General features: G+C 43.2%; 1 protein-coding gene across 2 annotated transcripts in view; it reads left to right on the top strand.

Moving 5' to 3' along the window:
* Positions 1–6603: 6603 nt before the first annotated feature.
* SORD (sorbitol dehydrogenase) overlaps positions 6604–26372 on the top strand; it is a 42824-nt gene continuing 23055 nt past the window's right edge. The window contains exons 1-6 of one of the 2 annotated variants that reach the window (XM_005280939.5): positions 6604–6951; positions 15549–15582; positions 16854–17018; positions 19425–19584; positions 23310–23428; positions 23925–23990. In XM_005280939.5, the coding sequence (XP_005280996.1) occupies positions 6889–6951; positions 15549–15582; positions 16854–17018; positions 19425–19584; positions 23310–23428; positions 23925–23990 (607 nt within the window). In that variant the 5' untranslated portion in view covers positions 6604–6888. Of the gene's footprint in view, positions 6952–15548; positions 15583–15835; positions 15968–16853; positions 17019–19424; positions 19585–23309; positions 23429–23924; positions 23991–26372 lie in introns of those variants that run through there. The other variant, XM_042851646.2, reaches the window with a different exon arrangement.

Raw genomic sequence — 26372 nt, 5'->3', positions numbered from 1 at the left:
ACTTCTACTGAAAAGGCCAAATTGTGCACCTGATACACTACTGCGGCTCAGAGAAGCCTTTAGCACAAAATACTCAAGATATCGATATACAAAGATCTACACCTACCAGACAGCAACTGTACTGGGCTGAATCCTGTATATACTTACTCTGGGGAGCAAGCCTGAAGTTCAAACGCTTAGAAGGAAAGTCCTGTGAATAAAAGTGTGTGCTCATGTAATTAAAGACCGTACCACAATGCACACACATGAGGGGGCTGAAGTAAGGGTGCAGGTACAACTTTAATTTTGGCATTCACTAACTTGTGAGTGCCTGACCTTGCAATTTTAGTAACATTCTTTTAATGTGGTTTTTAATATGTATTTTCCTATGTATTTTTAAAAAGAAAAATAAATTTTGATATGCTCACCTGTAACACTTTCCCTTCCCAGGAGTAGCAGGATGAACTCTGAACCTAGAGCACTGCACCACAAACCTCTACTATTAGAGCTAAAGGATTTAGCATAACAGCTTTCATCACTAGACTGCTATCCTCTGTAGACCAGTCACTTGAGGATGCATAACACATTGACACTGGGCTACAACTCTACACAGGTATAGCCCTGTTTTACAGACAACATAGCCATGTTCTTAGATTTGGCAGATGTTTTCTCAGAGACAGTAGGGCTAGGTGGCCGAGAGCTTGGGTTGCCATATTAGAAGCCAAGGCTCTGTGTCCAGCTTGTGTAATTGCTCTATGGGATATGAACACTTGCTCAATGATAAGGGTGATATTAAGACCAATTAGTAGGAGTGAAACTTGAATGTGTGATCTTCTGAGATGGAAGATCTATTTTGTCTCTGTGTTGCATACTAACAAGAGGTGCATGCACAAGGCTAATAAACATTTGTTCAGGGAGCAAGCAAACTGTAGTGAGCACAATGCAAATGAGAAATGGTGTGGTTCATAACTCAGCCAAATCTACAGGATTTTACATGGGACCTCTCTGATCTAAGTACTAGTCCACCCTAGCAAATGACACAGTCCTGCTTTAAATCATGGAGGTGCTAGAGATTTTCAAATAAAGGCCTGAAGTATTTTTACAAAGAAAAGTGCTAGGCAACCTAAATATAGGGGTTACTGCTGCTCCCCCACAGCCCTCCCTCAGGGATCCTCAGCTCCCCTCCACTCACCCAGTGCAACTATATAGTTTTCCTCCCTCAGGACCCCTCACCCTCATGCTCCCCTGGTAGCGAGTGGGATCGTGAGTGTTCCGTGGGGTGAATACTTGCTTTCTTGCTAAACTAAATCTTTCAACCTCAATTCCTCTCAATGCGGAACCCTGACATTACCCCCTGCATCCAGCTCTCAACTGATGTTGAGAATGAGTGGAGCTGATTACAAGGTGTGGAAATTCCCTTCGTGTACAATTATGTATTGTGTAAGTGGGTTGAGAATAGGCCTCTAAATTGCTAGCTATTGTTGCCGTTGTTGAGCTGGAACTGAGTGTTGCTTAAATGCAACAAATTATTCTACTTCAATCTTCCTACTCTAGTCACATGCCTCTTGACAACTGTAAAGCATGACTTGTGCAAAGTTTGAGGAAGCTTTAATAAAACCTGCAAGAATATAATAGATTGGTCAGTCTTTTATTTTCTCCACTAAGTGTAGTTTAGTTTACAGTGGTGCTCAACCAGTGGTACCCCGGAATACACAGAGGTCTTTCAACTCCTCTAGATATTTGCATAGTTTTACAGCAGGCTACTGTGACAAAGTGGGAATGTTCTTAATGTTTTCTCTGAGTGCTGTGTGTGTGCCTCAGTTTCCCCTATGCATTTCTTAGGTATCTAGGTGAGGGGAACAGGGTGTGTGATTGTTGCAGAGCCCAAGAGGGCCCCTGTGATACCGTCTGCACAGAGAATGTCCGACACTCTTGTCTCCTGGCAACTAATGGCCTGGGCCCCTCTACAAAAGTACCAACTGAAGGTGTTGAAGAACAAAGAGATCAGGTGACCTCCTGGCCCGGGAAAGGGACAAAGGCAGAGGAGGGGCTGGAAAGTGTCAGTTTGGAGCTGGCTGAGAAAATGGAGGGGAGGCTAGACAGACCTCCTGGCCTCCCCTGGTCCCCAAGATGGACCTGATTGAGGGGATCCTGTTGTCTGTACCTGCAAGACCTGTCTTGGACTGTGTTCCTGTTGTCTAAATAAACCTTCTTTTTACTGGCTGGCTGACAGCCATGGTGAATCGCAGGAAGCTGGGGGTGCAGGGCCTTGTCTCCAACTCCATGACAGCTACATAAAAAGCACTAGCAAAGTCAGTACAAACTAAAATTTCATACAATGACTTGTTTATACTGTTCTATATGGCATACACTGAAATGTAAGTACAATATTTATATTCCAATTGATTTGTAATTATATGGTAAAAATGAGAAAGTGAGCAATTTTTCAGTAATAGTATGGCTGTGACATTTTTGTATTTTTGTCTGATTTTGTAAGCAAGTAGTTTTTAAGTGAGGTGAAACTTGGGGTACACAAGACAAATCAGACTCCTGAAAGGGGTACAGTAGTCTGGAAAGGTTGAGAACCGCATGTTTATATGAATAAACTGGGACCACTTTCACCATAAGTAGCACTGGATATTTTAAGAAATCCTATAAAAGAAAAAATATCAACTCTCCCAGCTTCTAAACCAAAAAATGTACAGCTGTTCATATATATTGATGAAGGACAAAAGAATAAAAAAGATGACTGGAGGTGCAATCAATACAAATGGAACCACAAAAGGAAAGATCTTTTGCCAAGTGTGGGGATCCTCTGGTAAAGAAGACATATTTTTGAAGACTGATCAATACAGATTAAGTTATGTTTCACAGATATGGATATGAAATTATTGACGGAAGCATGGAAACACAAAGTATGTGTGCCCCATGGGTATATGAGAAAATATTCCTTGAGATATCATGCTTGTACAATGCCTCTGTACTGTTCAAAGCTATAGAGTAGAAACATGCCTGTCTAAAATTTACCAGTGACAAATAACACAAGCTAATGCTTCATCTACCCATATGACAGTGATGCTGCCCAAAAATACACAACAAAAATCAGCCACAATGATTTACATGCTGTGTATGAGGCTTAAGCTTCATGACCGCCTGAAAGGATGGGTGTGTCAGTACTCGCTGGTCCCTGCAATCTCTGTAACTTTGGCTCTTCCAGAAATTATCAGGCTTTTTGAGGAGGTTGAAGCCAACTACTCTTCTTTCACATGATACAAAATTTCAGATAAGGGACTTTTATGTCTCCTCCTTAACATTTTTTGAAGAAAATCCAGCAATTCCTATGACTGCACTGATTCATGACAAGCTGACAACACGTGTATGAGAAGTTCTTTTCATTTCTAGCAAAATGCATATCCCATGTCAGCAACAGTTCAACGGTAAGAGACAGAGAAGCAGCTATTGTATAAGCTAAAGGAAATGCTGAGTTATACACAAGCGATTTGCTGGAATCATATAATAAAAGATGTGCAATTCTGTGTTTAGCCGAGGAAGGAGGGAAAGCTGCCAGGAAAGTTTATGACAACAATGTTCTTCAGCTATTAAACTATGAGAATGAAGAGGAATTTGGGGAATTGGAAAAACTAAAGGTAAAATGGTGTGCATCCTTTCTCAATCATTTTGATCAGAAACTCAGAAAGGTCATTGTGTCAAAGACTGGCAGATGGCTATTGGAAGAAAGAGATAGGTAAACCAGTGGAATTACAAAAACCAATCAAAATTTGAATTCTGCACTGAGTAGGCTAACTAGGCTGAAGGAAGTGAACATGGACAAAATGGTGTTGACTTTCTACTTCCTGCATCTCTTACCCAAGCATGCAGACGAACAGTGAAATCCAGATCATATGGAATTCCCAGCTGATTACATGCCTGTAGACAAGATTGTGTCCTTTATATAGGGGGTAGTGTAACACAGAACATGTGTTTGGATCAAAAGAGATGATCACAAATCAAAGACCATGGAAGGTCTAACTGTGTATTTCTACAATCACAGTCCAGCTGCTTTTTAATCAGAGGATTATGCGCAAAGGAGTATGTGGTGAAATTATTCCCAGTTGAAACATGTTGCCACATATCGGCAGCATGAAAGTCCAGAGGTAAAAGTCTAAATGCAAAAAAGGCAGTGTGCGCTCTGAAAAAACTCAGGATGAATGCAAGAAAAAGCAAACCTGGAAGGAAAAAAACATGACAAAAGGATGAACTCCACACATTGGCAGCATCGGATTCCCCTCTGATGAGTGAAATCAGAGTTGATGCTGCAAAGAAAAACATCAAAGCAGGGGGAAAACATGAAAAGGGGACAAGTCGAGGTAAACGTGTTCCCAAGGGGAAAGGTTTGTCTTCCTTTGAACTGGACAAGTTTGATCCCAGAGCACTGCAGTCGTCGTGGTCTCCCAAAACAACAAAAAAGCTATACAAATTCTGTGGAAATCCTCAACAGGTTGTCCATCCATGAGTGTTCATGTACAGAACATTTACAGTAATGTTGAAGACATGAAGCATCTCTTGAACAACTAGCTAGCTGATACTATAATTGAGGGCTTTCTGCTTACTAGTTTCCCTAGAGAATGTCACCAAAACTGATGTTAACAGTTTTCAGCCCATTTATGATTCGCCCAGTTAAGTTACCTGGATACACTTCAAATGTGCACAAGTTTGGCATAAAACCAGACATTATGGTGAAGGACCCCCACAAATGTACACTATTTTCACTGAATCTTAGTGCTTGTTTTTCTGAAGTGGGAAATTATTCTATATCTAGATTCCAATCAAGGCCTCTCCACCAACTACATTCACATGCTACAAACACTTATAGAACCACAGATGGCTTCTAAGATCAACTGATCTGTGTGGATCATTCATGTACTGCTTGATGTTCCAGTTTGGATGATTCACTGTGCAAATGAATTTCTATTTTCATAGCAGAATATTTACTGTTTTGCTTACCTTTGCACTTTTACTGTATTTTATTTGTTTCAGAAATGTGTAAATATCTGAATATATTAAATACATTTTAAAAACTACTATACAGGTGTGCTTTAGATGTGTTTTATTATCAAAGTTACTGGTTCAGGTTTTTGCCCACTGATGGTTTAACAGATGTCAACATAAATGCTGTAAGAAACTGACCATGAATGATCTTATGTCTTTGTTCCACTGGCACCTGCTGACATCAGTTATGTAAGAAAAAATAGTTGTTGATAGCATGCGGTGGCGTTCTTCATGGTTCTTGGTTAAGCCATTGAAATTTCAATAGTTCTTTATACCCATTTACCATATCGGCTGGTTCATTGCTAGTTCTGAACAGCAGTTTTTAGGATTGCAAAGGAAAAAAATCTGTTATTAAACTAAACAAGGAAGTAAGTAAGCATATGCCAACAGAAATGTTGCGAAACTTTTGTAGCTCTACATTTGTGTTAACAATACACTGTTTAAAATAACAGCAACTGTTTGATCTTAACAAGCAACCAGCAATTCCAGGCCTGTGAAATAAAGATGTACATGTAATGATGAAGCTCCTTTATCACTTCCTTTTCTAACAAGTAGAAGTAGGGCCTTGCTATACGTTTCTTGGTAAAGAAAAGGGAAAATGATGTTAAAAATCCATTCTGACTAAAAAAAAATTTAGAATGTAACATAGAACCTATGAAATAAGGTTCCCTATAAAAACAAAACAAAAACCAATTTGAAATGTTTCCAGCAGTAAAATATTCCATCTCTCTACCATGGCACACAACAGACCTTATTTAGTCCCATTTTTTCTTAGACTATACGGAAATACTATATAAAGATACTCCTACTACAGTAATAACAACAACAGGCTAATAATAATACATAACATTTTACTACGCAGGTGGCACAGTGTTAAAAGTTAGTTTGGACTATGTTTTCACACCGATTATATTTTTTCTAACATGGCTTCATATTATATAGACCAATGCATTATTTTTATTCTCTTCACTTTGGCAATCTGCAGTTCCAGATATTTGTAAAGGGTAACACACAGCTGCACTGCTTGGAAGGGGCTGTTACAACTTAGTTCAGCCAGGTTTTTCAGTAGCCATGTGTAGCTCTCACCTATTTGCATTACATGTATAATTTCCATCATCTGTGCAACTTTGGAGCAGATGGTGGTTCTGGTGCCTTTCTGGTGTTCAGTGGTTTGGGGGGGTTGGGGGGGAACAAATGACAGTGAGCAGTTACCTGGTGGCCTCCTTACCAGGCTACTGCCCTCCACCTGGTACCACTTTTTTTCAACCCAGTTTTGGTTATTAAAATGTATTCCCATCTATGTGCAGAAGCACTCAGATTCTTCCTCCACAACGTAGCGGGGGGGCGTGTCACACAGTGGGACAAGAAAGAGAAGCTTGAATAGCTGCCCTCTCCCCACAATGCCCCAGGCCTACCCACCCCCTTCAAGGCCCTGCGCTGGGGCCCAGCCACCCCCAGGCCTGCCACCCCTTCAAGGCCCTGCGCTGGGGCCCAGCCACCCCCTTCAAGACCTTGCCACCCTCTGGCCTTGCGCGGCTTCATGGGGGCGGGGCCCCTCCCTCGTGCCCCCCAGGCAGCGCTGACTCCCGCCAGGCTAGCTGCAGTTTGGACTGTGAGACCCGGCCGCTCCCCGCCCCCCCGGGTCCTGCCAGCCGCCGGCCCTTGGACCCGGCTAAAGTCCCTCTGGCCGCAGACGGGTGCAGCGGCTGCAGCCCAGGAACTGCACAAAGCGGCCGAGGAGCCGACCGCCGCTCACCCCCGGACTCCCCGCCGCGCGGCCTGTGCACCTGCGCGCGGGCAGCGGCCGTTGCTGAGGGAGGAAGCGCCGCGAGCGGCCCCGCCCCGGCTGGCCGAGGGAGGATGGCGGAACAAGGCGCCGAGAACCTGTCGGTGGTGGTACATCGCGCCGGGGACCTGCGCCTGGTACGGCCGGGCCGCCCCGGCCCGCCCCGCACAGCGAGAGGCGGCTGGGGGGGGAGGGGATCCCAGCCCTCGGGCGTTGTTGTGGGGTCACAGCCCTGATGGGATTGGGGTGGATCGCGGCCCTCTGGGGTCAAGGGATTGGAGGGGGTGTGTCATAGCTCTTGGGGTTCAGGGGATGGGGGGGCACTCAGGGAGTTTCTGTGAGTTTGCAGCCCAGGACACTGCCTGGATCATAGAAGTTTCAGGCATTTCTGGAGTTTTTGCCAATCTGGATTTCTATGTTCCACATGGTGAGGCTCCCAACTCTTATCTATGGAAATGTTTTCACATCTAATACATCTTTCTGGCAGGAAGCTTCTGGTATTTGGCTTAAATTCATCTTTAGTTAATTTCATCCCATTCTTCCTACTTAGATCCCCCTGTAACACACTAAATAATTCCTTTCCCTCAAATATCAGTGTACTCTTATCATGTCTCCGCTACCCCTCTTCCCAGTCATTGCTTAGCTAAGCAGTTAACTCTTTTTATTTTTCCTCCAGCTCCCCAATTGTTTATATTGCTTTCTTCAGGGTTTTTGCATATTACATCTAATGAAGTGTCAGATCATTGATGATGCTGTTTAATAAGACTCAGCCTAACCCAGATCTACTCCAGCTATGTCCATTGCTGTTAATTATTGCCTGTTGTTACTGTCCTTCAACCTGTTTTGAATACACATGACTATTTCTGTCCAGGCCAGTTGGCATTAATTTATGCGGTGACTTCATGTGACACAGTATCAAATGACCTACTAGAATTAAATGAAGGGAGGTTTGGAATCTTTCTGGTCGTTGGCAAGGCTGTTTTGTAGCTCCTCACAATTCAGAGGACTAGGGCCCTCGCAGGCCAGAAGTGGAATGGAAGCTCCCTTTGCCCCTGAGTTTGGCAGGGAGTGAGGATCGTAGGGCTCAGTGGGTTAGCTGGGGAGACAGGGTTTGGCACTGCTGAAGCTCTATTTGGCAGGGTAGGGGCACTCCCAAAGGAGTGGAAGCGATCAGACAAGAGATGGCAGGGAAATGACGCTGGAGAAGTTTCACCACACTAGACTTCAGAGTGACAAACTAGCCCTGCAGTCTTCTCTGTTTTACCCAAATTCTGCGCAGTTCTCAGGATCCAGCAAGTTGCTAGCATGAGCCTCCGCTGGCAAAGTGTGGGCATCCCTATCATACAGGTTCTGGCAAAGAAGAACATTGCTAACATCCTGTTTGTCTGTATTGCATTTGTTGGTGTGTGGTGGGGAGGGCTTTGGAAGCCATACAGTTCAGTACATATTCCTGTGCCAGAAGGTGCTGCTGGGAAGCAAGAGAAAAGATAAACAACATTTCATGGTGTACATTTTAACAGCTCATGTGAACATGGCTAACAGTTAGGAATGACAGAGTGACAGAACTGACCCAAACTTGCACACTATCGGCCTGATTTTCTTTACTTTCATGTTTTTGTACATGGAGTTTTGTACTCCAACTTTCTGGCTGCAGTCAGGTAGTTAGACATCTGTTGTGTGTACAGGTATTTGCATTTGCAAATTTGGAAGATGCCAAATAAGAGGCCACTTCTAAAAATCAAGGCCTGTGTTTAATGAACTTTGATAAGCAGTGAGGTAGCCATAGAAAATAGTTTTGATCTGGCAGGTGCTTGTGATTAAATATGGACTTTGGTCACCTGTGTGGCTCAGTTTATTTTTATCGCTCCAGTGCAGCTCAAACAGAGTGTGTCCACATGAGCAGTGTTACATACAATGCGTGGCTCACAGCCACATTTGAGATAGCAGTAACATCTGCCAAAACAGTATTAAAAAGCAACATTTATAATAATGTGCATCTCATACACATATAATGTACAGTTTTCTAAATAGAAACATAGGAATTGCCATACTAGATCACACCAAAGGTCCATCTAGCCCAGTATTCTGACTCTGACTAAGGCCAAGTGGTGCCCACTTTGGATCACCTCATAATTTCTAATAGTTGGAGATTGGCTTAAGCCCTGAAACATGGGGTTTAATATTCCGTTCAAAATATTTGTTAGCATTAACTGTAATAACTGGATATTCTTATTATTCATATACGTGTCCAATCCCTTTTTGAATCTCATTAAGTTCTTGACCTTAATAACTTCCTGTGGCAGTGAGTTCCAGAGTCTGTTTTTCTTTGTTTGAAAAAATCTCCTGCACAATGGGGTCCTGATCCACTACTGGGACTCCTAGGTGCTATGATAATACAAATAATAAATAATATTTATATGTTATATTTGTATAGTATTTACATGCTTTTATCAATTTTAAATTTGCCGGTTTTTAATTTAATTGAAAATCCCCTTTATCACAATCATTATCATGTCCCCTCTTATTTGTCTCCTCTCTAAAGTAACAGTCCCAATCTCTTCAGTCTTTCTCCATATGAGAGTTTTTCTGGACTCAAGATCATTCTTGTCGTTCTTCTTTGAGCTCCCTAATGAACAAATGGGTGCATGTTTTTTAGGATGCTCTTAGATACTCCACTTCCAACATTGTGAGCTTCATTATCTTTTATACATATTGCAAGCTCCTATTTTCACACAGAACTTTTCTAAAAAAAAAAAAAAAAAAAAAGCTGAGGTTGTAAAAATTTTGTTTCACCAATTCACACATTTATTAGATGCTTTCTATGCATGTGGATAACTCAAAAAAGGCTTTCTTTAAAAGCTTCCAATTCACTCTGGCTGTGTCCTGAGTGGGACAAAATGCCTTGGACTGAAGAAATCTGTGTCAGAAATAAAGTTCTGGGCACTAAAAATTACATAGAGCGAGTTGTGCCCAGATGCACACCCCATTGAGCTTCATTAATATCAACAGGCAGAATTTGGCCACATACTGTCCATATGCAGTGTTAATCATTTACTGCATATTTTAACAATGAATGGCAGTGCAATGCTTGTGAGATATGCACAGGCAGGCGAGCATTTTAGTCTGAGAACACTGATGTAGTAAAATCTCATTCCATGGGCAAGTTAGTGATAGAAAGGTAAGTGAGGCATTATTTGATTAATAAAATTCTAACAGAATCATAATTTCAATGGTGTCATGCTGTGCATTGTGGTAGGGAGGACTCACTGCCCCATCTCCTGGCTCCCAGCTTCAGGTCCTCCGGTTGGTGGAAATTTTGATAATGCAGGGTTGTCAGAAAAGGATTCAGTTGGGTTTCATTTGAAAGCCCTTTTCCCCCCCCCCCCCCCCCCAAACACAATGGTACCAAACATGACAAACCTAGAACACTTACGAAGATATATATTCAAGAAAATGTTTAAAAATAAATAAAAATTAAATTAAATTGTAACACATACTGATCCTCATCTGCGCCACACTCACACATCACCATACAAGGCAGGCTGCTGGCCAATCATTTGCATGGTGGCGAGCGTCTGGTTTTTGCACATGACCATTTGATTAGGATTGATTTGAGAATGCATTGTATTTCATGTGTAACTGGAAAAACCCATTCATGCTTGATAGGAGAGGGTACTTTTGGATGTGTTCAATCATCCTGGAGCCATTCCTTTGCTTGATGGTTTTATCTTCTCGGTAGCAGGTAAAAACATGAACCTCTTCATGGCAATTTTTCTCCATTTGTCTGATCCTTGGAAAACAGCTAACAATGTAGGTCTGCAAGTGTTGTAATGTTGATCTCAAATAGTAAATTTGACATATGAACACCTCCAGTGCATTTATGATCTCATCAATGACTGTCTCAGCCATTCCAAGCACCTTCAGTGCGAGAGAGTCTTCGGAGGCTGAATCAGATGCCTTCCAGAAAGGAAATTTTGTCTTCCATCCTGAAAGGGTGTGAAAACCTGGCAGTGTGGCATCTTTTAATGGTCTAGGAGATAGGAACACATCTCAGAGGGATATACAGTGATTCTGTTCCCCAGCAGCAGGCACAGAAGCAGAATTTGCAGAAGTCTTAGGAATTACAAAGAAACTCCACTGAAAAGTGCGAGGCAGAAGTTTCATTACGCCATGTGACAATGAAATTCTTTGAGCAATTCTTTGCATGCTGTAATGTTTTTCCTGCAATGTGTGGTTAACTCATGCTTTGTGCAAGTATGGGACAGTAGCTTCTTCATTGTGACACTGGAAATGTTTGTGGAGTCAATAATTTTGTATTGGACAGGTGCAATACCATGGAGTCTATTCTTTCTGGTAATATTTGTAATAGATGCCTACACATATGTGTCAAACATGAGGTGGACTTCGTTATAGGTCCAGCATTTTCTCTGTAGGCCAAATCTTGGCAGGTATTAACAGTTTCTGGTTTGTCGAGAGCTTGTACCTCAACCATACCATCTGTGATTGCTACTCTGAAAGACCTTGGCTGGGATAAGATACCAGTCACATCAATAGGTGCTGGCTTAGGAAGACCATGCAAGATGTGCATAAGTTTGGTTTTCACCTAGCACACATGCATTGCTCCATCACATTCAGACATCAGTTATGATACCACAGAGAACTCATACTTTCCAAAGTCTCATGTAGGTCAATATGACACTGAGATCTGGACACAACCAGGAGACAAACAAGTGATGACTTGTCTGGTTAGCTCTGTAATAGTCCCTGCCACCTTCACTTTGACTGTCGTCTTTGCATTTGAGGAATGCTTCTTGATTGATGGAGCCTTGGATAATTCTTTGGGTTTTGAAGGCTTGATACAAGTCATGACCCAAAGTATCCATTCAGTTGACATCTTTAGCTGTCTCATCACTGACGACTGCTTTTGTCATGATATTAATGAGTTCTGGTCCATCATAGGAGAATGGTTTGCCAGTGTGAGTAAGTTTATCCTGTAGCTTTAAAATTGCCCTTTCTTGGCATTTAGCAGCACCTAATGAGTCTAGATGGTGCTTGGTTTCTTTGGGGGAGGTCATTCCACCCAAGCTTAATGTTGAATTAGAAGTTTGATGGAGTTCTGGATGGTCATGAAAGATCTGGTGCTGATGTCACTGTGACCACCAATGCACCATTTAAAGAAGTAGTACCGGTCACATGGTATTATTTCTTCAGGTTTGGCATTCCCCTGAAATTCCCATGTGCTGCAATACAAAATGCTTTTCTGTAAAAATTTAGTGGCTGTAAACAGTGTTCTGTTGAACTGTTGACATCAGTGCTTTCTTCCACTTTTGGTAGCACCATGTCTTTTGCAGATTTTAACGATATGCCCTGTGATTCATTTCTGTGAATAGGATTGCTAAAAACTTTGTCCATATCCCACAGTTCATCTTTAGTAAGTGCTTTAAGAGCCTGTCTGCTAAGCATTTGTTCCTCTTCAATCCCGTTCAAAGCACATATTCTCTCTGTACTTAGTCTCTGTATCAGCCATTGCCATGACTTTCCCATTCATTAGAGTCTCTGCAAGGTATTTTATGAAATCCAGTTTAGTCATGTAGTTTGCAGTAGTAGTAGTATCATTATTTGTTTCTGTTGCTTTGACCTTTAGATGCAACATGTTACCTATGTTCTTGGTGTAGCACTTGATGTGATACACAATGTCATATGCATAGGCATCTTTGGGGTCAGTGTACTCATTTTACTTTACTTTCCATGCAACGTTCTTGCTAACAGTGACTGCTTCATACAGTTTTTCACCTGTTTTTCGTGTTGAAACTGTGCTTAGACTCTTAGAGGATGCCTTTGGGCTTCTGGCTTACTGCAGAAGAAGCAGATGTTCTTCTTGAAATGTATTCCATGGGAAATAGTGTAAGGCAAGTCTCACCCACAGCTGTCATTTGTCCTGGCATCTTCAGCTTTTCCTGATGCTCAACGTACTTCCTCTCCAAACATACCAAATTCAGTTTATGGGTGCACTTGTTATAGCTTGTAAGGTGCCACTGAGCATTGTGTTTAACCAGGTCCTCCATGATGGTATTCTCCAAAGATTCACTGCTAGTTGGAACTCTTTGTCTCCTCATTGTGCCTAAAAATCATCGAGACCAAAGTAAAAATGAGGATTCTGTAATAAATTACTTTGGGATTGTAATTAATTATGTTATGTAATTATGAGTATGCCATTTGTGAATGGATTCCAGTAGCTTCTGTCTGATGCTGATGTCTTAACCAGTGCCCCATTACAACTCTTTTGGCACAATAAAGCTAATAATCAGTACCACTGAACCATTTCTCTTTTTTTGCTGATGATGGCACAACTGGAGGCACTCCTTCCATTTATAGTAATCTGTCACATTAAAAAAAAATCAGGTATTATATTTCTGAGCATGAACTGGTAACATAGTACTGTCAGTGGAGGGCCACAATTTAGCTTTATGAGAGCTGCATGTTTGACATGGGCGTGTTAAAGTATAATTTAAAAAAATGATTTTAAAATATTTCTCATATATATATCTACATAATTGTTCTAAGTTTGTCGTGTTTGCTACTACCACCATTGTGTTCATGGGAGAAAGGGCTCTCAAATGACAACCCTCTTGACCCACTTAGGACAACTTTGTGTTATCAAAATTTCCACCAACCAGAGGACCTGGAGCTGGGAGGCAGTGTGTCCCCCTGCCATGCCTCAGAAGGTGGCACCATTGAAATTATGATTCTATAGATTTTTATGAATCGAATGACTCCTCACTTACCTTTCTACCATTAACTTCCCAATAGAATACATGCTTTGTAACTATTTGTCTAGCTGCAGTATTGTACAACAAGATACGTTTTAAGGAGTGGAAGACAGACTCTTTCGGTCCAACCGTCCCTCTCCTTGAGTCTTGACCCTGCCCCTCCACCCACTTCCCTGTCCCCATGCACATTGGACCTGATTCACATTTACACTTATTCACTTTTAAATCACTCTGACTGTGTTAAGGGACCTTGATGCAAATGAGCATCAGGCCCACCATGTTTATTTGACTTTACAGTCACTAAATCACACTAATCAAATCTCATGCTTCCCCGAGCTTTATGCCCTACACTATTAAAGAGTCAAGGAAAGCAAAGACAGCAGGGTGGGTTCAAAAGCACTGCTGGGATTGAGACTCTATATTGAAGTGTAGTGCAGTGGCTCCACTAAAAAGTCAGCATTTGCCTCACAGAGATATCAGAGATACTACAATATTTCCCTAAAATGGGTGGTAAATCTGGTGTCTCTGGTGCCCTGTTGTGGTAATCTCTACATGACTGCTGTAGCTGATGCTCTGTGGACCATATAACAAGACCATCCACTTCTTCAATCCAAAGTAATATTTGCTTATTGACTAAACATTTAAATCATCTTTGGAGAAAGGTGCAGCAAAAGATAAACGTAGTGAGGTGAAATCAAACTGAACACAACATAATTCTCTTCACTTTAATGTTTGCTTTCCTACTGTGATAGTGATGTCAAATATTGAGTTTAGTGTTTATTAAGTTTTTAAATTGTAAATTCTTTAAGAAAGAATATCTGTGTTCAAAGGTCCAACGCCCAGGTTTATGTATGGGGGTAATTAGGTGTAGGACACAATGTATGACTTTGATAACGAAATAACTTCTAAGCAAGCAGATTATACAGCGTTTACGTGAGTCCCAGCGAAGGACCAATTCAGTTTCCATTTCAGTAAATAGGAGTCTTTCAACTGGGAGTTGGGCTGTCTTGAAAAGACAATGCAACCACCCCACTTTCATTTTTAAAGTTAGGAAGAAACTTTGCAGCAAACCTGTTGAGAACTCAGAAATCCACTTTTCCTCCCCATTATACACTAGCTCCCCAATCCTGTGAACAGAGACAGTCATAGGGGTTTGAAAGCACAGTGTTTATTTTTGTACTTGGACATTTTGTTTAACCTCCTTGTGTAGTGAAATCCGAAGGACTTATTCTTTTTTCTTTGAATACTTGGGAGGAGCTCAGATACCACAATGTTGGGGAACCATGTAAGTACATAAATATAGAGAGAAGAGGTAAAAGTCCTGCAAACATATAGATGACCTTTTATTGGTGTGCAATGTGACCCGGGGTTGTAGCTGAGCCCTTCTATGTATGACAAACTAGCTGTGTAATGCTCATTTTCCTGGGATCCTCAGGCTCCACACTGTTAAATAGCCACTGTACCCTGCTTCTATAATGCTCCCATTATATCCACTTGTGGGGGAAAAGATGGTGTTCTTGCCCTCAGCCACATGGAATTTTTGTTGTGTTTTTCCCTTCCATGGGTTTTCCCCATTGTCAATGATTCAAGTTTTATAATGCCTCATTCATATAACAATCTCAAGGAACAGCTATTCCAGCAATAATAGCATTACAAGACAAGGGCGTGAGAATAGGCATTTAGAAAGGGATATTTAATCCTGACTGTCTTTATAAGTTGTTGCTTTACTGTGAATATCTGGGTCAAAAGCCAGTTTGGTTTCAGAAGATGAGTTTGTTTTCAGATCATGGGATAAGGTGCTTAACTGAAACCACAAGTCCTGTTCCATTCTAGGGACGTTTGGTGTATAAGACGTGATCCCACTACTGTAATTACTTATATACTGGAGAAAATTCTAGGGATTTCTCAGAAAGCAGCCCCAAATTTTCATGCAAACTGAATGCTTTTTGTTTGTTTCCCTATAGGAAAATCGTTCGGTCCCAGAACCAGGTCCCAATGGTAGGTCTCTAGAGTGACTGCCTGCCTTCTACCTTGTGGTTTTCTTTATGAGTGTAATTTCTTTCTAAATTCTCTATTTACCCTTCGCTGATCTCCCGCTGCAAACCAACTATAGTGTCTATGATAACATATAACATTGCCCCAAAAGGAGCATGTAGGTGGAGCAGGTCAAATATTGCATCCATTTGAGACGGAATGGGGGTGAAATCTGAAATGTATGTGGCGTTAGCTAATGCCCTCTCCCTATGTTTTAGGTTAACAAGATCTGGGAACAATAACAACTTATGAAAGACACAATCCTGAGGGTCCTATTGAGAAATGATGCATAAGGTCTGGAAAATTAGTTCTCTTCCTTTAGACCTACCTGCATCCACTCTGCTGAAGTGTAAGTGGATGGGACTTGCACTGAGAAGGAAGAAGGTGTAAATAAAGTTGGGCGAGAGACTAGGTCATTTTAATAACATCTAAATAACCAGCAGTGTTTGTGAGCTTCATATTACCTTCCTCTGAAAGAGAACAATATCACAAAGGGGTGCTGATGGGAGTTGGAAATGATCTGCACTTCTCAGGATTGGGCCCATAGAAACTGGAGAAGGAAAAATTAGCTAGAAACTCCATTCTAGCCTCATTCAGATAACAAGCTTGTAAAATGGAAATTCCATTGGGATTTTGATGCCTCAGGCTGCTTATCATGTGATCGGAAACACTAAACATAGTTTCATCTTGATAATCTGATTACCCTAACCCTGAAGTATATATGCTTTATTGCTGCGTTCAAGTGCCTAATACACCATTCTAACTGAAAATTATTCAAGTAGCCAGAAGTTCTGTGAATCATATTTAATCAAAGGTCACATTTGGCACCCAGACTTGAGCTCTCCTCTTAGATTACATTTGCCTTCATTTACAAGATATGTATTTTATTTTAAGCTCTTGGAAGTTTTAGGTTCTTATCTAGAATATTCAGATTTCAGTAAGTAGCTCATAAATGTTGACTATCCTATAGGATGTAATTGCAAATGTGATACTATGAAACATGTTAGTAAATGATGGTGAACGGATTAGGAAGGTAAAGAAATAGAGGGAAGAAGATGATGGAAAACCTATTGAAACTTGTGTAGTCCACCCCCAGGGCTAGTGCAGGATTGTCCACTAGTATATTTTCTAGTGATAAACATTAGAATGAGATTTTCAAAAGTGCTCTCAGCATTGGCCTAATTCTGTTCTGATGCAGTTGGTCTCTGGTTTATGCCTCTTTCTTTCTTTGCCAGAGGTGCTGCTGAGGATGCATTCGGTCGGGATCTGTGGGTCTGATGTCCACTATTGGCAGAATGGTAGAATTGGGGACTTTATCATAAAGAAGCCCATGGTGTTAGGGCATGAGGCATCCGGAACCGTCATCAAAGTGGGGTCATCAGTAACCCATCTGAAGCCAGGTGAGCAGCTTCCTTGAATCTTGTGGACGGTTGCCTGATATGTACTTTCTCTGTTGTGATGAGGTTGAGAGGGTAGCCTGCTAGGAAATAGTAAATGTTCATTGTGCATTGATGAAACATTAGGAATCCTGCAAACCAGAGAAGCCTAAGCCAAAACCTTCAGTTTAGGAGTGATAAAAAGAGGAGGAACATGGTCCAGTGATGTGAGTGCCAACTTGGAACTCAGCACTCCTGGGCTCAGTCCCCTGCTACGCTAGACTTCTTGGGTGATCTTGGGCAAGTCACTTAATCTCCTTTTGCCTCTGTTCCCCTTTTGTAAAGTGGGGATAATAGCACCCCCTATCTCACAGGGGTGTTGGGAAAATCAGTATGTTAAAGATTGTGAGATGCTGGGGTACTATGATAATGGGGACCAGAAAAAGCCTTAGATGAAAATCTTAACTTGCATTTGAATTTCATAAATTACTCTGCCTTTATATGGGGTTAAAACTGGTGTGCAGGTCCCAGCACCACTGGACTTGGGGTTTAGGAGCCAGAGCTGGGTTCCAGTGTTATGGTTTGCACCTATATCTACCTAAAACACAGCTGTTGTCCTTTATCTGTTGGTTCACTACTCTCTTCACCCCTTGCACAAATCCTCCTAACCAACCACCAGCCCTTCCAAGCCAAATCTGTCTCTCTTTTATTGAAAATCAAACCTAGAGTAAGATGTTACAATAAAAACAGCTCCTCTTGGGTTTTGTCTCCTGTCCCTGCTTTACTGCACAGTACATTGGGCAGATTGAGATCTGTTGTGATTTGTCCAACACTGTCCCCTCACAAACGACAAGGCTCACTGCCATCCATTACTCACTTTGGATATCTGACTTCATGGCACTTCTTAGGAATCACTTGCTTTGACCTTTTGGAGAATGCTAATATGATTTGAATATTGCACATGCCCTGTTGTGTATTTAAAGGATACGTGTTAAATGTGCAATCCAAGCGAGACCATAAAGCCTTTGTAGACCATGCATGTGAGACACTCTTGCTGCTTGTAAACCCTTTTATTGAGCCAGTTAACTCAATACACCTCTACCTCGATATAACGCGACCCAATATAACACGAATTCGGATATAACGTGGTAAAGCAGTGCTCCAGGGGGGCAGGGCTGCTCACTCCAGTGGATCAAAGCAAGTTCAGTATAACGCGGTTTCACCTATAACGCGGTAAGGTTTTTTGGCTCCCGAGGACAGCGTTATATCGAGGTAGAGGTGTATCATAACTTCCTTTTGCTGTGTGTACATGCTCCAGAAGTTGAGGACATCTCGCATTGACGGTTAGGTGCTGGCTTACTAAGAAATGTGGTGCATTATTTCTCATTTACACCACTGTAAATCTAGGGTAACTGTTAGCTTCATTAGAGTGATTCCAGATGTAAATAGGTGTAACACAGAGCAGAGTTTGGCCCCAGAGTTAGATCTATGGGGCAGGGACTAAATCTTTCTCTGCGTTCTGTGCAGTGCTGAGTACGCTGATGCCGCTCTGTAATTAATAAACAATAGTAATGACCAAAGGGCCCTCTATCTGCCTGGACATCCTGAGGGGGACCTCTGAGCTAGAGAGATGACCACAGCCTCACTGAGAGATTTGCCCAATTATTGGCTTTCTGGTGCTGAGTGAAAAGGGCTGGAAGCATTTTGGATGTTTTATGAATCTCAGAAAACCTGACTGTGGAGCAGGTGAACAACTGCCCCTTTGCCACTCTGAGCTGTCCGAGGATTGATCAGGCAATGTGGAGCTCTCCCACATGGGAGTAAGGGGATTTTGTGCTCTATGTATTTTGGATACTGATCTCCTGACTCCTACATGCGCTTCCAGGTCCTTACCAGGAGTCCAGCCTCCCTCCCCATCATAACTGTCAGTCTGGAGAGCAAGTACAGTGATTGCCATTAAAATTGAACATTTGCCAACAGATCCTGCATGGTGATTCCGTTTAGTTCCTAATTGCAGGAGATCTCAGAAACCACTCAGTGATACTCTGTGACAAACGCTAGCTTTCTGATGGGAATAGGAAATCAGCCAATTTACAGTGATTAGACCGAGGGGAAGATGTAGGTAGCTCTGCATGTGACTGATCCGGCATCCTCTTAGTGTCTGTCTGCCTCTTGCATATTATATTTCCTTCTGTAATGATGAACAATGTGTATGGCTGGGTCCCTGGGGCTGGGTGATGCGTCCTCCGTAGCATGGCATTAGGGAAATAGATTCAAGTGCATCAAAGGAAGTCTTTGTCTTTCAGTGGGTGTTTAAAGAACAGGGTAGATCTCTTCCTTCCTTGGCATCCCTCTTGAGCATTCAGATCTCCACATGGTGCTGTGCCCACACACTCCTTGTCTCACCCTACCCTCCTTTCACTCATTCAGGCGATCGAGTGGCCATTGAGCCTGGTGCTCCGCGAGACATCGATGAATTCTGCAAAATCGGACGCTACAACCTGTCTCCGACTATCTTCTTCTGTGCGACACCTCCCGATGATGGAAACCTGTGCCGATATTATGCACACAATGCCAGCTTTTGCTACAAGTCAGTCACACACTCCCTCTGCCTACAGATAACCACTCCCTGTGTGGAGTTAGCCATATGGCTCCTCCCTCTCTCCCTCAGCCATCTGCACAATGGGGATAGTAATCTAGTTACATGAAGTGCTTCTTGTTATTTCCCAAGATGCCCCTGGCATGGATGGGGTTCAGATTGAGGCCTGGTTGCCAAGTGTTTGGGAATGTGATCTAGAACTTAATCTGACCTCCTTTGTACTGACCTCCTGTGTAATGCACTAAGAAGGGTTTCTTCAGGTATGTTAGCAACAAGAAGAAAATCAAGGAAAGTGTGGGCCCCTTACTGAATGAGGGAGGCAACCTAGTGACCGAGGATGTGGAAAAAGCTAACGTACTCAATGATTTTTTTGCCTCTGTCTTCATGAACAAGGTCAGCTCCCAGATTGCTGCACTGGGCAGTACAGTATGGGGAGAAGGTGACCAGCCCTCTGTGGAGAAAGAAGTGGTTTGGGACTATTTAGAAAAACTGGACGTGCACAAGTCCATGGGGCCGGATGCGCTGCATCCGAGGGTGCTAAAGGAGTTGGCGAGTGAGATTGCAGAGCCATTAGCCATTATTTTTGAAAACTCATGGCGATCGGGGGAGGTCCCAGATGACTGGAAAAAGGCTAATGTAGTGCCCATCTTTAAAAAAGGGAAGAAGGAGGATCCGGGGAACTACAGGCCAGTCAGCCTCATCTCAGTCCCTGGAAAAATCATGGAGCAGGTCCTCAAGGAATCAATTATGAAACATTTAGAGGAGAGGAAAGTGATCAGGAACAGTCAGCATGGATTCACGAAGGGGAAGTCGTGCCTGACTAACCTAATTGCCTTCTATGATGAGATAACTGGCTCTGTGGATGAGGGGAAAGCAGTGGATGTGTTATTCCTTGACTTTAGCAAAGCTTTTGATACGGTCTCCCACAGTATTCTTGCCACCAAGTTAAAGAAGTATGGGCTGGATGAATGGACTGTAAGGTGGATAGAAAGCTGGCTAGATCGTCGGGCTCAACGGGCAGTGATCAATGGCTCCATGTCTAGTTGGCAGCCGGTTTCAAGCGGAGTGCCCCAAGGGTCGATCCTGGGGCCAGTTTTGTTTAATATCTTTATTAATGATCTGGAGGATGGTGTGGACTGCACTCTCAGCAAGTTTGCAGATGACACTAAACTAGGAGGCGTGGTAGATACACTAGAGGGTAGGGATCGGATACAGAGGGACCTAGACAAATTAGAGGATTGGGCCGAAAAAAACCTGATGAGGTTCAACAAGGACAAGTGCAGAGTCCTGCACTTAGGACGGAAGAATCCCATGCACTGCTACAGACTAGGGACTGAATGGCTAGGTAGCAGTTCTGCAGAAAAGGACCTAGGGGTCACAGTGGACGAGAAGCTGGATATGAGTCAACGGTGTGCTCTTGTTGCCAAGAAGGCTAACGGCATTTTGGGCTGTATAAGTAGGGGCATTGCCAGCAGATCGAGGAACGTGATCGTTCCCCTTTATTCGACATTGGTGAGGCCTCATCTGGAATACTGTGTCCAGTTTTGGGCCCCACACTACAAGAAGGATGTGGAAAAATTGGAAAGAGTCCAACGGAGGGTAACAAAAATGATTAGGGGTCTGGAGCAAATGACTTATGAGGAGAGGCTGAGGGAACTGGGATTGTTTAGTCTCCAGAAGAGAAGAATGAGGGGGGATTTGATAGCAGCCTTCAACTACCTGAAGGGGGGTTCCAAAGAGGATGGAGCTCGGCTGTTCTCAGTGGTGGCAGATGACAGAACAAGGAGCAATGGTCTCAAGTTGCAGTGGGGGAGGTCCAGGTTGGATATTAGGAAAAACTATTTCACTAGGAGGGTGGTGAAACACTGGAATGCGTTACCTAGGGAGGCGGTGGAGTCTCCTTCCTTGGAGGTTTTTAAGGCCTGGCTTGACAAAGCCCTGGCTGGGATGTTTTAGTTGGGAATTGGTCCTGCTTTGAGCAGGGGGTTGGACTAGATGACCTCTTGAGGTCCCTTCCAACCCTGATATTCTATGATTCTATGATTAGAGCTACGGATGCTAAGTACTGTAGAAGAGCTAGGGATTATTTATTTATGTGTTTGTTTGTCTTTGTTTTTATCTCCACTCTTCACCGTGGTATCTGAGAACTTTATGACAGCAAGTAGTTAGACATTTCTTTCCTGCAGATTTCGTATGACTTTGTCACTGCTTTAACCCCAAAGGGTTTCCTTTTCTTAAATCCTCTCTCTTCTTGCTCTCATTTCTACAAGGCAAGGTAAGGCCTGATGGTTTTTTGGGTTCTGCTATTGGAAACTCCAGGAAGGGCTTTTCCTCATTCGTCAAGGAGAGCCAGCCCCGTTGCTGCTCTGTAGAAAGCACTGCAAGAACTGCTAAACCTGCAATATGATTTGGTCCGTTATTAACTGAGAAGACCTAGACTGGTCCTGATTGTCCCAGGCAGCCAGTACCTCTGCTAATCTAGCCTTCATGCAACACTGAAGACAATTTTGACCTCACTGATGCCAAAGGTTACATCCTGGTTGTCAGAGAAACTCACTTGGGCTCCAATTCAGCAAAATATTTAAGCATATGAGCATCCATATTGCTTGATTGCAATGGGATTTAAGCACAAGCTTAATGTTAAGCATGTGCTGAAGTACTTTACTGAATTGGAGCATTAGAAAACCTAGCAGTCCAAATTCATCCATGCATAACTGCTCTGACTTCAGTAGAGTCATGCCGTGGACGAATTGTGTCCAGCGTATCCACCCTGGAAATACTTTGTGGCAGTGCCATGTAGATATTTAATCTATGGAGTTTGCTCCCCTTTTGAGGCCCGTGTGGAACAGGGAGTTCCAGGTACACTGAAGAAAGAACAAACCTGTAAATCCAGAAATGCACCAACTCCTGTTTCAACTGCATACAAGACACTGCCACTGTGGTCTGGGGCCATTTGACTCCCTCTTTGCACCAGGTGTTAGTTACTCCACTGACTATGGAGAGCCAAGGGCTTCGTTTCTTCTTGGGAGAGTGAGTGCTAGGACCTAGTTACCAAGTGTTAAACTCTTTGTATATACCACACATTTGTATGAATCTCAGGCCAACCCACTGGTTGAAACACTTCCCACATGTCAGTGACCAGCAATAGAGTATGATGGGGTAATGAATAGGGGGATGTCTGATCGTATGTCCCTTTGCTTTGTGAGATGAAGTGGCTACCTCTACAAGCTATAGCATTTCATGGGTCTGGCAGGAGTCACCTGGGGGAACACTTCCCTTGTTAACCTGAAGAGTGGATGATCTGCAGCACATTCCCCTTCTCCTCCAGGAATAGAACAATGATAGAAGTTGAAGGTGCAGAAGCCTTCTCTCCCGTACCCATCCATGAAGGCAGGGCACACCTCTTCCCCACAGCACATTGTTGAACATCCTCACGAATCATTGCAGCAAACAACAAGCATCATGTTTTCTAGGGTGGGTGCCTAAATTGTGCCTGCCAAAAGAGAGATTGCAGAGTCTGATGGGTAGTTAGTTGCATAGTAGCCCCTTATGCAGTGCTCAGGTCTGTGTTTTATTCCGATTATAAGGGCATTTTGCCAGCACAGCTTAGACACTAATCTTTGCAGACATGGTCCTGTGGATCGTAAAATGTTAGCTTCACTCCACAACCAGTAAAAGCCCCTATTGTGACTTTCCTGTGTCTCTGGTTCTTGCAGGCTTCCAGATAACGTCACCTTTGAAGAAGGGGCCCTCATTGAACCACTTTCTGTGGGAATCCATGCCTGCCGAAGAGGCGGAGTCACTCTGGGATCCAAAGTCTTAATCTGTGGGGCTGGTATGGAATAACCCACCTTGTGCCTTGTGCTACCCACCTGTCATGAGTGCTGTCACAGAGAAATGCAACAGAGTGACCAGCCTGGTTTCTAGGTTCAGGATGGAGCATTGTGTGCTGACCACTCCAGTCTCCATGGCCCACATCTCTGTATTGAGGCTGAGGGTGACCTTGGGCAGCAGTGCACTCCTTGGCCAGCCCTGCTCCAAACTGGATTTGAAGTGCATGTTGTGGCTAAACAGGCAGTTTGGGTGGTAACAAGATACCTAGGAGTCTGGCAGTATTCTCCTCACTGCCAGCCCCAAACCTGGAACAATAACAGCCATGCCCGCTGCCATTCTCGGTGCACTGCAGCAGATCATGACATCTGCCATAATCCCAGTGTCAATCCTCCCTGGAGCCCTGCTATACCCCCAACCCAGCGAGCTTTACACTCACTTCAAAGTGATCGTGATTTTCCTGCATTCTGACATCTCCTTTTCCTTTCCTGTTGCTCAAGGACCCATTGGGCTAGTTTGCTTGCTCGTCGCCAAGATGATGGGTGCTGCCCAGGTAGTAATCACTGGTAAGATCTTCTTTTAACCCTTAAAACACTGTCTCGTTCTCACATATCTGAAAAAGGCTGCTCTTTCTGTGTGGCAGGTCATTGTACAAATTAGCAGCAGAAGTGCCAGGTGGGAGGACAAAGCTATGCTAGGTACCCATGTGAAGATCATCACCTGGTGTCTGTATGAGGCATGTAGGTGTCTTCAGCAGACCCGTTCTCTGTCCAGTTTTTCCTTCTGCATCTTTATGACCAGTAAAGGCAGATATAAATAGGACTGTGCTTAATTAGCACAGGTTTACTGAAATGTTTCCCAGGCCAGAGCCCACATGGAAACTACACCTCTACCCCGATATAATGCGACCCAATATAACATGGATTCGGATCTAACGTGGTAAAGCAGCGCTCCTGGGGGGGCGGAGGGGGGGGGCGGGGCTGTGCACTCCGGCAGATCAAAGTAAGTTCGATATAACGCGGTTTCACCTATAACGCGGTAAGATTTTTTGGCTCCCGAGGACAGCGTTATATCGGGGTAGAGGTGTACTAGGAGGATGCAACTGCACCCTTCACAGCTAGGAGGATGCATGTTCATCAGCATTGCAATTATTGTTTCAGTCTTCAGACTGAGGCATAAAACTGATGCTCCACCTGCTCATGAAAGACACGTTCTTCAAGAGTAGTGGTGCTAACCGAGTGCTTTGCCATCCTTGAGGTGCTATAGAAATAAAATCTGTGCGTAGTGTGACAAATGTTGATTGGTCATCCACGAAGTTCCGTCAGATGGTGAAGCTATCACCGAGGCCTCTGTAATTGTCCCTGACATTTGGTCCTCCCCAAGCCACCTGCATCACAGATGCTGTTACTCAGACAGCAAGAGGCTCAAAAATGCCCACTATGGGGCAGTCTTGTTCAAATGTTTCCCATGTTATCTGTGATGAGGAGCGAGATCACCCTTCTTTGAACTGTAGGAGGCTGGCTGCCTTCAGGAAAATACTTTTCATGTTGGCATTAGGAGGAACGCCTCTCCAACCATTATTTGCCCAGACATTTTTACTGCACTTCCCGGTGGAATATTTTGTTTTAGTCATACTTGTAAAATATTTGCCTATAAAACTCTTTATCTGCATAGCACATTTCAAATTCATCTGTTTGTGGAGATATTTTCCTATTGCGTCTATAGCAGGACATAAATAGCTGAAAGGTAGAATAAATGACGCAGACCCACGCAATGCATTTCTGCTCGCCCAATGTCAGAAAAGATGTATAAGAATTGGAAAAATTACAGAGAAGGTTACAAAAATTATTATAAGTATGGAACTGCTTCTGTATGAGGAGAGATTAAAAAGACTGGGGACTGTTCAGCTTGGAAAAGAGATGGCTAAGGGGGAATATGGTAGAAGTCTATAAAATCATGACTGGTGTGGAGAAAGTGAATAAGGAATTGTTATTTACCCTTTCATGTCACACCAGAACTAGGGCTCACACAATGCAATTAAAAGCAGGTTTAAAACAAACAAAAGGAAGTACTTCTTCAAAGAATGCACAGTCAACCTGTTGAATTCGTTCCCAGGGGATGTTGTGAAAGCCAAAAGTATAGCTGGGTTCAAAAACGAATTAGGTAAGTTCATGGAAGATAGGTCCATCAGTGACTGTTAGCCAGTTTGATCAGGAATTCAACCCTACGCTCTGGGTGTCCCTAGCCTCTGACTGCCAGAAGCTGGGGCTGGATGACAGGGGATGGATCACTCAATAATTGCCCTGTCCTGTTCATTCCCTCTGAAGCATCTAGCACTGGCCACCTGTTGGAAGACAGGATACTGGAATAAATGGGCCATTGGTCTGACCCAGTATGGCCGTTCTTATGACTGGTACTGTTGTACTTAAAGTACTGCACAGGATCTTTTCAGGGGGAATAAGGCAAAACGCCACATTTATTAGTAATACATGTATTCATTAACACTGTATTATATGCATATAATATATATTACACTTACACTCACACACACACACACACAAATTCACTCCGTCTTGTTGTTACCAATTAGTTGCTCCCCTTAACTTCACTGGCCAGGTGAGTTAGATGGGGGAGGGGGTGGAGCCGGGCTTCTGCCGATCCGGATCGATGCTCCCATGTTGACAAGACGAGACCCGGGGTCCTCTGCAAGACACCTCACTTTTATAGCAGCTTTCCTCTTATGCAAATCTAGACCAGATTCAAACTCTGTGTTTGTGTCCATTGGTCCTTTGTGCTGCTTTCTTTTGAGTGTTGTCCCAGTGCTGCAAAGAGGGTGTTTCCAAAAGAAGGTGCTTGCTTATGTCTGCTTGTCTTTAATGAGCCCACTTGACATGTTTTATTGTCCTTGGGTCTGGCTCCCAGCCCCTCTCCAACAGTTGAGGCTGTCT

Source organism: Chrysemys picta, chromosome 10, assembly GCF_011386835.1.
Source record: "Chrysemys picta bellii isolate R12L10 chromosome 10, ASM1138683v2, whole genome shotgun sequence".
Lineage (NCBI taxonomy): Eukaryota > Metazoa > Chordata > Testudines > Emydidae > Chrysemys > Chrysemys picta.
The sequence above is the reverse complement of the archived record's forward strand: the minus strand, read 5'-3'. Positions and strand labels throughout refer to the sequence as shown.